This window comes from Brachycentrus maculatus, unplaced genomic scaffold, assembly GCF_059751285.1.
Source record: "Brachycentrus maculatus isolate JH-2025_06_01 unplaced genomic scaffold, ASM5975128v1 h1tg000475l, whole genome shotgun sequence".
Classification (NCBI taxonomy): Eukaryota; Metazoa; Arthropoda; class Insecta; order Trichoptera; family Brachycentridae; genus Brachycentrus; species Brachycentrus maculatus.
This window is the reverse complement of record NW_028281222.1, coordinates 1,716,128-1,728,344: the sequence shown is the minus strand read 5'-3', so window position 1 is coordinate 1,728,344 and position 12,217 is coordinate 1,716,128. Positions and strand designations below refer to the sequence as shown.

The following is a 12,217-nucleotide window of genomic DNA, read 5'->3' as shown; positions in this document are numbered from 1 at the left end:
GTTAACTGGCCTCATTTAAATTTCGTTTGCATAACAATCGGTTGGGAAAATATCGTCGGTGGCTATGTGTTTCGACGCACTCGCTACAGCCCGCGGGCGCGTTTTCTCATCACAGCCGGTGTTTTCACACAGTACCGGGTGGCACGCCGCGGTCGGCCTTTAGCAAAACGGCGCGCATTCTGAACTCTGAACATCGCCTGTCAAGTATCCCCCCCCCCCTTTTCTCAAGTGAGACAAAAATTTCTAGGCTTTACCTCAATTTTTTTAATGATTTTTTTTACACGATCGACTGTTTTTTATTATTTTTACATTCATCTAATCTTTGTGGTTCTCTGCTTTTTTTATCACAATTAATAATGATTTTTAAACCTTTAAGTGCCAGGAGGTATTAGTAAGGCTATTCCCCGTAAACCATAACATTTTAAGCAAAGTACAATTTGTATGGGGTTTTGGTCCCGTGGTTTGGTCAACAACGTCTTTCAACAACGTCATATATCAAAAAACTTGATTTTTCAGGAGATCGTTTTTAAAGTTTAAAAATATGATAAAATGTATTAAAAATAAGTAAGAAGCCACTTATTGAACTTTTTACTGTGCAACAGATCTTTTAAGGTTACACCTTAAGGTTTTTTCTCTATTTGAAAAATATTTAGTAAATTAAAAAAAATAATCAAACAATACATTTTTTCAAAATGCAAAAAAAAACACTTTCTGCCCTGTAGCGGGTAAATATTAAGTTAAAAATATGCCGCTTTTGCTGGGGCATGGTACATTTTCTGGGCATTCCGAAAACATGCACAACTGAAAATTGATGATTTTTGATATATGACGTTCTTGAAAGGAGTGAGCGATGTATATGACTTATACATGTGATATGTTTTTAAAAAATAATAAATTTGCAATCATTTACACACTAAGTAATCAATTAATCCCTCATTGAATTATGTATATCTATTAAATTTATTGTGATTATCCATTAAACCCATTGTGCATATCCATTGAATTAATTGCGAATATTCATAAAATTGATATTTCAATTTTTTTTTTTACAGCCGGAGAGACTAAATGTGTTCAAAAATAACCAGGAGAGCTGGGATTATACAAGTAAGTTTTATTCTCATTTACCACATATTTTTAGTGCCAAAATTTGTAATTAGATTTTATGTTACATGTTGAATATCGTCTTCAAAAAAAAAATTAATAAACAATAAAATATATATATATATATACATATATATATATATATATATATATATATATATATATATATATATATATATATATATATATATATATATATATATATATATATATATATATATATATATATATATATATATATATGTATTTTTATTTTTTTTTTTCATGGTGTTTCAAAAAAATTATATGTTTCTTATTTTGTATCGGATTTAAGTCTGGTTTTGTTATTTAATTAAAATATCGAATTTCTGATTAGCCTAAAAATATTTATTTTGACAAATGTGCGGTAAAATGATGTATGATAGATGTTCGAATGGTGATATGAGGAATGAATGCAAGGCTGAGATCTATATATAGTTGATAAAATTATGAAAGGTGCGTTTAGATGGTCTGGGCATGTTGATTGAATGAGTGAAGAATGAAAAACAAAGCAAATTTATGAGGCGAATGTGGTCGGTAATAGAAGCAGAGGAAGAGCGAGGAAAACTTGAGATGAGCACGTATTCAAATACTTGGGCGTGGTCAGGTCAGGAGTCGGAATAATCGGCGGGTATGTGTGAGATGCGTGAATGTGGAAGAGGCGAAGATTTTTTGCAAAGGCTGATTGATCTAGCGTTCTATTATCTCTGCCTACCCCTGCGGGAAAGCCACGCGATAGTTTTTATTTTATTTTTTCCACTCGTTTACGAGTGATTTTAGCTCTAACAAACAAAATACATTGTAAAAACGATTAATAAAGGGTTAAAGAGGAGAAATAGTCAGGAGGAAAAAACATCAATAATAATAGCTGAAATTAAGGAAAATACAAAATTAATTATTCCGTCTACATTTGTTAAATCATATTAAAATGTGTACAGTAAACGTTATAAGATAGGTGGACGAATTTTATTCTGTCTTTTTATCATTATCTCTCTTCTTATTCTTCTTCATCTTGTTATAGGCCTTGTGGCCTTATTTTTAAGAGAGATTAGCCTCCTGCGATGTCGATTCCCAGCTGTCAATCCATCTCTTTGGTGGTCTGCCCGGAAGTCGTCCACCATGCGGTTGGCCGTACGGTGCGATGTGGGGGGAGTCTGGATGGTTCCATTCTCCTCACACGCGCATACCATTGTCTCCTTCGTTGCCTTCCCCACCTAACGACATCTTCGATCTCGCATATTTCCCTGATGCTGGCGTTTCTTATTCTATCTCGAAGACTCTTGCCTGATATGCTTATAAGAGTCTTCATTTCTGACACTCTGAGCGCGTTTGTTGTGGCAGCGGTGTCCGCTCTACTTTGAATACCGCTCCATACGTCATGATGGGTCGGACACAAGTTTTGTAAATCTTAATTTTGGTGCCTAACTTCATCTCAGAGTTTTTCCGTATAGCATTTTTAAGGCATCCTGAGATGGCTGCAGCCTTGTTTGCTTGCCCCATCACTTCGCATCGCAGATCCGTTTGACCACACCTTAAATCATTATTTACTTATCAGTTATTCGGTTATTTTGTCCGCCTCCGCAGCGTAATGGTCAGCACGCTCGGCTACCGTTCTGGAGGTCCCGGGTTCGATTCCCAAGGGGGGTAAAATAAATATAAGTGATTTTCTCACTGTCGTATTTATTCAATACTACCCTGGACTGGTACCTGAAGCGGAGGGCTGATCACCTTTCATTCATGTGTAAACGATCAAGATAACACTGCGTTTATATGACGCAGTGCCCTATGCACCATTGGGGTGAGGATAAAGGTTTTGTTTTATACAAATGTTTCGATACGATGCAGTGCTCTACGCACCAATGGCTGCGAATGAGGGTTAGAGGAAGAAGAATAATAGTAAATTTGACGAAAATTCAACTAAGAAATGAAATTAAAATCGACGCAATGTATTTTGAACTTCGCAATTTAAACTTGCTACATTGTCGATAATGCTATTGTTATAACTCGTATGTGCGTGGTACGTTCATAAATTGTACAGTAAATGTGACCGCGTTCAAATCCGTTTAACGGCCCCGCTGCGCCCGGCCCCCGGCCCCCGGCCCTGCGCCCCCGGCCGGCCCTGTTTAGCCATTCCCAAGCGCCGACCAGCGACACTAATTGATCCGTGGATTAATTAACCCTGTCCCGACCCTGCACTCTCTGCGAGGTGCTTTCGAATGGTTCGGTAGCGTGACATGTATTTTTTTCAATTTTTTTTTATCGGCACTTAAATGGTGCATAGGGCACCGGATCAGATAGGCGCATTTGATCGTTAATTATACAGGTTTTTCACTTTAAATTGAACGTTGAACAAAACAAATTGGACGTTTTATAAAACAAATAGGATGTTATATTGTATTTTATAGAAAAAGTTAAAATAGATGACTGTTGACTTGATGAGGGGTTGGATATTCCGAAACTGGCAGTCGTAAAGTAGAGTTTTTAAGTGGTATTAAACAAAGCGAACGATTAATGATAAGGAGAGTGTTATATTACCATACCACAATGTTTACAATGCTTTACGAATACAAAATACTTCATTTATACATATTTTTTGGCATCACAACATTGATGAAAAATAATATGGATGTCTAGGTTTAGTGATCACTTTACACACGTGCAACATTCACCATTCCGTGATTGACAACCACACTATTAAAATTTTTCGAAAACCCAGATTTGTGAAGTATTTTTTGTTTGTTTTTTCTGTTTTTTTTTAATGCCAAAAATAATTATGAGCATCTTTGTAAAATTGTCGTACAGTACAGTAAAACAGACGTAGTTTATTAAAACGTTAAAATTGAACTAAATTTTGTAAAAAAAAACTATAAGAAAGAAAGGTCGTTACCTAGAACATCCCTTATCCGCACCCGATGGTGCATAGGGTACTGCATCATATAAACGCAGTGTTATCTTAATCGTCAACACATGAACGAAGGCGATCGGCCCTCCATTTCAGTACCAGTCCAGGGTAATATTAAATAAATATTATAGTGAAAAAAATATTTTATTTATTTGACCCTTCCTGGGAAACGCACCCGGGAACTCCAGTACGGTAGCCGAGCGTGCAGACCATTACAATACGGAGGTGGAGTGTGAAATAAGTCAATGAAATTAGGAATTAATAGTTTTTTTTAGTAATTTAGAGGAACGTGTAAACAACTGTAAAATATGTGATAAATATAAATTATGTGGAAATTAGAAACAGAGAAAGTGCAAGGAAAACTTAGCATAATCAAGTAACTTATATTTATTTGACCCCCCCCCCCCCCCTGGGAAACGCACCCGGGATCTCCAGTACGGTAGCCGAGCGTGCTGACCATTACACTACGGAGGCGGACAAAAAAAGTAAATATTAGCAGTCTTGAGTATATGACACTACAATGAACTTTTTGAATCACCCGCCCGTATTACGTATTCGCGTTTTGGGATTAGATTGTTTCATATCTGTCAATTATTATTTAATCATGTAGGTCAGCTTTGGGGCGTTGCGGCGCAGGGTTAACTCCTATTAAATTTAATCTTGGTATATTTCATTTGCAGACTGAATAGTTTTAACCCCGAGACGGAGGAGCGAGTCTAAGAGGCTCGGTGGCCTGTCGAGCGAACCGCTCACCGACGAACTTTCAGTTCTCTTTCGGCCGATACAACTAAAAAAATATAATAAAATAACTGACATGTATTTTTTTCACTTGAATTCTATTTGACCAGCAATTGGGTTTCGTCGTTACCGATATCATCAGACTGTTGTGAGGCTAGACAAAATTCTATGTTATATGCACAACAAGGCAGAAGCTAAAAACCATGATTATGTATTCACTTAGGTAAACAACTATGACACTATTATTTTGGCAGAACGTAACTTGTGTATTTTTGAAGGTTAATAATGTCCATAGAAAAATATGACAAAGATGCCAAATTGAAATGTATACATATCTCTAGCGACATCTATGAGTAAAACCGGCAAACTTCAACTAACAACCTTATGTAACCTGCATTGTTGAAATTTCAGAACCCCTTGCCTGTGAAGATTATTCAATATATCAAGGATTTCCATATTTTCCTTCATCTATATTGACATGAGAGATATGTTCATATCATTTTAAAGAAATAAAAATATTTTTAATAGATTTAAATCATTTTTATTCTTGATAAATATATATAAATATATATTCTACCTTTTCTTCAAATCTATTGTGACACGTGTTTCGACGCATTTCGCATCATTTTCAAACACCGTTTGTGAAGCTAAGTAAAAAAATTAGAGTTGTGTCCTTGCGGCGTTTTGAAAATGATGCGGAATGCATCAAAACACGTGTCACAATAGATTTTAAGAAATACAGGTATTTACCAAGTAAAAATTAAATTAAAAATGGTGAAATTGTACCGCAAAGTGACTGCCAATCAATCAACTAAATATTACAGTTTATGTATTAATTTTAAAAAATACAGATTTTTTGAGACTACTAAGTTAGTAGACTTAGTTAGTAAGTTAGTAAACTTAGTAGACTCAAAAAATCTGTGTTTGATTTAAAATTGATACATAAATTAAAATGGAGTTCTACAAATTAAACGCCAAATCAATAAATAAATATTACAGTTTTTTGGTTATGAGCGCGGCGTGAAAGGGTTAAATATTAATTACCGAAATTCATGGGAAATTCCGTCCAGTTAGGTTCAGGTTGTCGCAGTTGCGGTCCGGACCTGTCAGTTGCAATAATAACCATTTAGCCCCGCTGCCGGCTGCACCAACAACGTCCACAATCGAATTGTAGGTGTCACAGCTACCGACCGTCTGACACATTTCAAACTGTCCGCTTCTGTTCCCCCGGGAGCCTTATTAGTTTCGTCGTACTGTCAAATAATTAAAAGTCTTTACTTTGCTCAGGTATTGAGTAAAGGAGTGGCGAAGACGGTTAGCTCGGGACTCCTTTCTTTATATTAGTTTTTTTGATATTTCAACATAGATGAAGAAGGAAATGGAAGTCTGGGCATTTACGGGGCTTACGACCTTCATAGGCTGGTTCAAGTCATTACTTTACACACGTGTAATATTCACCAATTCTACCCATTATTGACAGCCACACTACTCAAATTCTTGGAAGTTCTTTATATATGATCCAATTCCGAAACATTGTTCATGAATCACTAGAATTACGCTAGAGACGTCTATTGGAGAGATGAAAAGAAGCTTTTTATGGAGCAGAAACTCTTTTATTAGTAAACTCCTTTCTTAATTTTATTTATGTGAAATTTTACTTAACAGTTACATAAATACGTTTGCAATAATGAGTAACAAAAAAACAGGTATTTCTATTTCATATATCATTCACTCCTTTCAACAACGTCATACATCAAAAACTTGATTTTTCAGGAGATCGTTTTTAATGTTTAAAAATATAAAACAATGTATTAAAAATAAATATCAAGCCACTTACTGAACATTTTTACTATGCAACATATCTTTTTAGGTAAAATCTTAAGGTGTTTTCTTCATTTGAAAAATATTTAGTATTTTCAAAAAAAGGATTGAACAATACCTTTTCTTCAAAATGCAAAAACAAAACTTTCTGCCCTGTAGCGGGTAAATATTAAGTTTAAAATATGCCGCTTTTGCTAGGATATAGTACATTTTCTGTACATTCCGAAAACACGCACAACTGAAAATTGACGAATTTTGATATATGGCGTTATAAAATAAAATAAATAAAAAATATTCCTCGCGTAAAATTGTTGGCCTGCCGCAGTGTGCGTACGAGGGGTCGATATGTGGATGTGTGGAAATTGAGGCGATAAAAAGATCGCGTTTCACGAAAGCGATATCTTTGTGCGTTACACCAAACGTCTTTTTAAAATATCAATAAGCCAACGAGATGGATCCATCGACTGATCGGTTTTGACCATTACGCAACAGATTGAAGGAGAGAGGGGAGGGTACAGGAAGATAGGTTTGACAGGCCCGGCATGAGGCATTCATTTACATTTGAGTAATACTTGTTACTGTTGGGTAATATATCCTAAATAAAACAAGGTTTGTTGGGATGAATTCTACATTTATTTATGCATATCGTAGTCATACAGGAGAAAGTGACCAAGTGCATTTGTTTACAAAAACGGGATGATTGACTATTTGATATCTTACTAGCTTAATATTGCCCTGACAAATTCCCAAAGGATTTTAAACTTGGAAGTATAATATAGTGACTAGTTAAAAATTACTAACTGCATTGATGTTTATTTTCTTGACAAGCAATAGTGACTTAAATGGCCCTCCTGAACATTTTACGTTTTGGTAGTTAGTCACTTTCTCCTGTACGACTACGATATGATAATACATGACGCGTTTCGTCTTCTTAGGACATTATCAAACACTGTCTAAAAATATTTACAAAATGTCCTTATATTCATTCAAACCCTTATCCGCTCCCCAATGGTGCATAGGGCACTGCATTGTATAAACGCAGTGTTATCTTGATCGTTAACACACGAAGGAAAGGTGATCAGCCCTCCGCTTCAGGTACCAGTCCAGGGTAATATTGAATAAATATTATTATTAATATTGTCCTTATATGCTAACAATAATTGCTATTATTGTTAGTATATAAGGATATGCATATTGATAAAAAATAATAATATAAAGAATAACTTGGATACACTTTTTAGTTTTGTATGTCAAAATGTCTCATGTATAGGTTATTCTGTTATTGCTCCATAACCAATCAAATTTGTAGCTTTGAATGATCGAATCCAAAAATCGACTCGTGTGAATAATCGGGTGAAATAACGACTTGTTTCATTCGGTTTTTAAATCGATCAGTTGTGGAGGTCCTCGCCAAAACGTTACATTTCCGTTATAAAGTAAATTGATTTTAAGTAATCAGGAATTCTAGAGCGAGTGTTTTTGCCTAGAATTTTCACTCATGAATTACATGCAATTATAGTAACTTTAAACATAAAGAGTAAATCTATTCACGAGTAGGCATAGGCTATGAAACTTAAAAAGTTGAAGCCTGAGTAGGGTCATAATAAGCGGTGTTGCATAAGCCGTAGCTAGATTTCAGAGTCACTTGGACGTTAGGTAATTAAAAAAAAAAAACAGGAATCCTAGCTTGTAAAATTGTTACGTTTTGGTGCGATATAATGATTTCATATTGGTTTAACGCAGGATTGGTCACGTTTTGTCGCAACTTAATTAAGATTTCGATAGAACACAGTAAACAGAACAGATTTGCATTTAAAGGATTTTTTGTGCAATATTGAAAATGTAACTTTTTGGTGACAACCTTCACAGTTATTACCAAGATTTGTCGGTCCGGCCCTCGCGGTAGGAACGGTAATCCATATTGCGGACTGGACGCAACAATAGCGCGGAATTAGCCGAATATGTGACAGCTTTTGTCCGTGTGATGTCATACACCGTATGTAACTCTAGACCAAACGGATATTGAAGCATTACTGGCTACCAGGCTAGCCAACACACAGACTCTCATTAATTAAGTTCTTTAGAAGCGAGATGTCAATGAAAAGATTGTAAACTTGATAAAATAAAACAACTTTATAATTAATATTTGTTTGTTTATATTACTGGATAGCTGAATAATATATTTATATTACCGATGCTGGAATGATCATGTAAACAGAATGTCAGATGACAGACTTCCACGTATCGCCCTTCAAGGAATCCCTGAAGGACGCAGACCCCCAGGCAGACCTCCAAAAGGGTGGAAAGACAGCTGGAAGTCAACATCCCAAGAGCTACAAGCGGAGGCACAAACAGATCCTTACGATCTAGAAAAAGAAGAAAAAGAAAAAGAAGAAGATATTTATATTTATCAGTCTTGACAAAGAATCGGTTAGCTTCGAAACCGGTAGACATTATAACTAAGTAATAATAAAATATTTTTAGTGATTTTAAAACAATGTTACATTTCAATTATAAAACAACTATGTTTTTAACCATTTTTTTATTGGTACATTTTTTCCCCAACCGGTTTCGACAAGATCCTTGTCATCATCGGGATTTAACATGTACTAATTCTAAAACATTGAAATACTCATAAAAATATTGAAAAGATTGTAGTGGAATTAACCGAGTAAAACTTAAAACTAAAAATTCAGTTTTAAAATTTGTATTTAAAAAAACTCACTCCTCAGGGTACAATCTTTTACAATGCACCGAAACACGTGTCACCGTAGATTTTAAGAAATAGTTGTATTTACCAAGTAAAACATTAATTAAAAATAATAAAAAATAACTCCTAATTGGAGATAATCCAGATTTGTGAACAAGTATTTGGACTTACTCAAAATGATGTAAAAAATTTTTAATTAAAATTTTCGAGTTATGGCGTTTTTCTTGGACAGCGCTTAATTATTCCTGGCTGAGCTTAATATCTTGTTGGGCAAACAGATTTGAAGTTCCAGAACAATAATTAAGCCCTCCGACCACTTACCTTTGTGCTATCCTCCTTAACGTAAGCTCCACTCGACTCTATGGTAACCTGGTAGAGTTGAGATTTTAAGATGCTCCTTTTAAACTGCTTTTGTTTACTCCTCTGCGTTTAAAACACAAGTCAAACAAACGACTGTTTTTTTTATTTATAAAAACAGTTTAAAATAAAAAAAAGTCTTTTCTCTTTTTTTAATTGAAAATAATATTTGTTTGTTTTTTTATCAACATAAATTGTATACAATTTTACATATTTAAAACCACCTTGTGTGTCTTTTGGGTGGAGTTATTTTTTAATACATTTTTATTGTTTTTAACGATTTTAACCAATATACACACAAAAAAGAGAGAAAAAGGCCAAGTATTCTATAAATCGCAACTTTATTTTCTCTAAATCCAGGTAACATTTTACGTAAATGATTTTTTTATTAAAACATCGTTTTTGCATTGAAAAAATAAATTTTTCTTCGAAATAATTGTATGGTTTAGAAAAGAAAATGATGATGACAAGGTTCTTGTCAAAACCAAGAAAAACCAATAAAAAGTGGTTAAAACAAAGTTGTTTTATTTTAAAAAGTTTATAAAATGTGCCACAAAGTATCTGCGAAAAACATTCAAGAAAGAAAATATTTATCAAAAAGTAAGAAATTAAAAAAATAAATATAAGAATATTTTTTCTATGAATATAAAAAAAAGTATCCAATATAAATATTCTTTTAAAAAATCAAGCGTAAGGACACGTCGAGCCCTGAGCGCGTCTCTCCGCATTCTGATTTGAACGCTTGAGATCTGGGCCTTAAAATACAAGAATTTTTGTTCCTAAACTATTTCACAAGTCAAATGACTGTTTTATCTGATCGCGCCAAGACTTTTTGGGCCGTCCTCGTTCTGTTCTCCCGCACACATTCTTCGCCACATGTACTTTTTTAGTCATTTCTCTCGTCATCCATTCGCTCCACACGTCCATACCACCTTAAAGAAAAATCGTTTTCGCGTTCTTTGTAAAATAGTATTTGCTTGAATTGACGATGGTATTTTAATTAGAGCACAGCTCGCGGGATTATCTAGCCGCGTTTCGAATATCCTTTCGAACGAAACGGATATACAGTTAATTAAAATCTCCCTAGTCGAAGCAAGCTGGCGGAATTGCACTTGGAATATCATAACTCCTTTACCCCGGGGCCAAATGTCTTACTTCCTAATCTGTTCTTTGGTAAAGGATTATGCGGATAAGGCAGGGGTTCCCAAAGTGTGCGCCGTGGAAAGTAAAGAGGGGCGCCGTGAGTCGATCATCTATCACTATCCGAAACCACTAATATTCTCGGGTACCCATAAAGCGACAATTTCTTTTTTGAGAGCTAGCATCTTTCTACCCAACTACTATTATTGTAGGTACCTATTTCTTTCGACCATAATATATGTCGCTCACTCTTTTCAAGAACGTTATAAATCAAAAATTTTAAATTTTCAGTTGTGCATGTTTTTTGAAGAAAATGTATTGTATATATATTTTTTAAAATATATATATAATAATCCCTTTCCGCACCCCAATGGTGCATAGGGCACTGCTTCATATAAAGGCAGTGTTATCTCGATCGATTACACATGAAGGAAAGGTGATCAGCCCTCCACTTCAGGTACCAGTCCAGTGTAATATTGAATAAATATTAGAGTGAAAAAATCACTTATATTTATTGAACCCCCCTGGGAATCGAACCCGGGACCTCCAGAACGGTAGGCGAGCATGCTGACCATTACACTACGGAGGCGGATTCTTCAAAATATTTTTCAAATGGAGAAAAAACATTCAGGTTTTACCTTAAAAGATCTGTTGCACAGTCAAAGTTCAATAAGTGGCTTGATATTTATTTTTAGTACATTGTGTTATATTTTTAAACTTTAAAAACGTTCTCCTGAATAATCAAGTTATTTTATTTATGACGTTCTTGAAAGGAGTGAGCGATGTATTTACATACATATATAGTCACATTTATCTATTCCAAATAGCTTACTAAAGTAGAGCGCCGTGACAAAATACTAAACTTGTAAGTGCGTCGCGGGCTGAAAAAGATTGGGAACCCCTGGGATAAGGCAATATCAGAACTACGTCACAGGAGCGGGTTAGATTCGCGTCAGGGTATCCGGATCGCTTAAGTGATCCGTTCACTAAAACCGGATAAATTGAACGATATATGTTTTCGGGTATTCTGTCATCAAAATAGTGTTTTTTGACATCTCATCAAAGATGAAGAAATATATGGAAGTCTGGGCATTTACTGGGCTGACGACCGTCATAGGCTGGTTTAAGTGATCACTTTACACACGTGTAACATTCACCAATTCTACTCATTATTGACAACCACACTACTCAAATTCTTCAAAGTTATATATGTGAACCAATTTAGAAACATTGTTCTTGAATCTATAGAACTTCACTAGAGACATCTATTGGTGAGTATTTGGACACAATCGAAATGTTGTAAATAAATTTATGTTACTGAAAATATCTCGACTGGGTCTCGGAAAAATATGGCTACCCTAATATATATATATATATATATAGATGCATCTATTCGTTACTTAAATCTCAGGTGTCTAATTCACCAATTA

General features: G+C 34.8%; 1 protein-coding gene across 4 annotated transcripts in view; it reads left to right on the top strand.

The window, feature by feature from the left end:
• Nucleotides 1–12,217, top strand: part of sm (heterogeneous nuclear ribonucleoprotein L) — a 455,499-nt gene that overhangs the window by 403,429 nt on the left and 39,853 nt on the right. For all 4 annotated transcript variants that reach the window (XM_088272102.1, XM_088272101.1, XM_088272100.1 and 1 more), the window contains exon 5: nucleotides 1,053–1,104. In XM_088272102.1, the coding sequence (XP_088128228.1) occupies nucleotides 1,053–1,104 (52 nt within the window). The remainder of the gene's footprint in view (nucleotides 1–1,052; nucleotides 1,105–12,217) is intronic.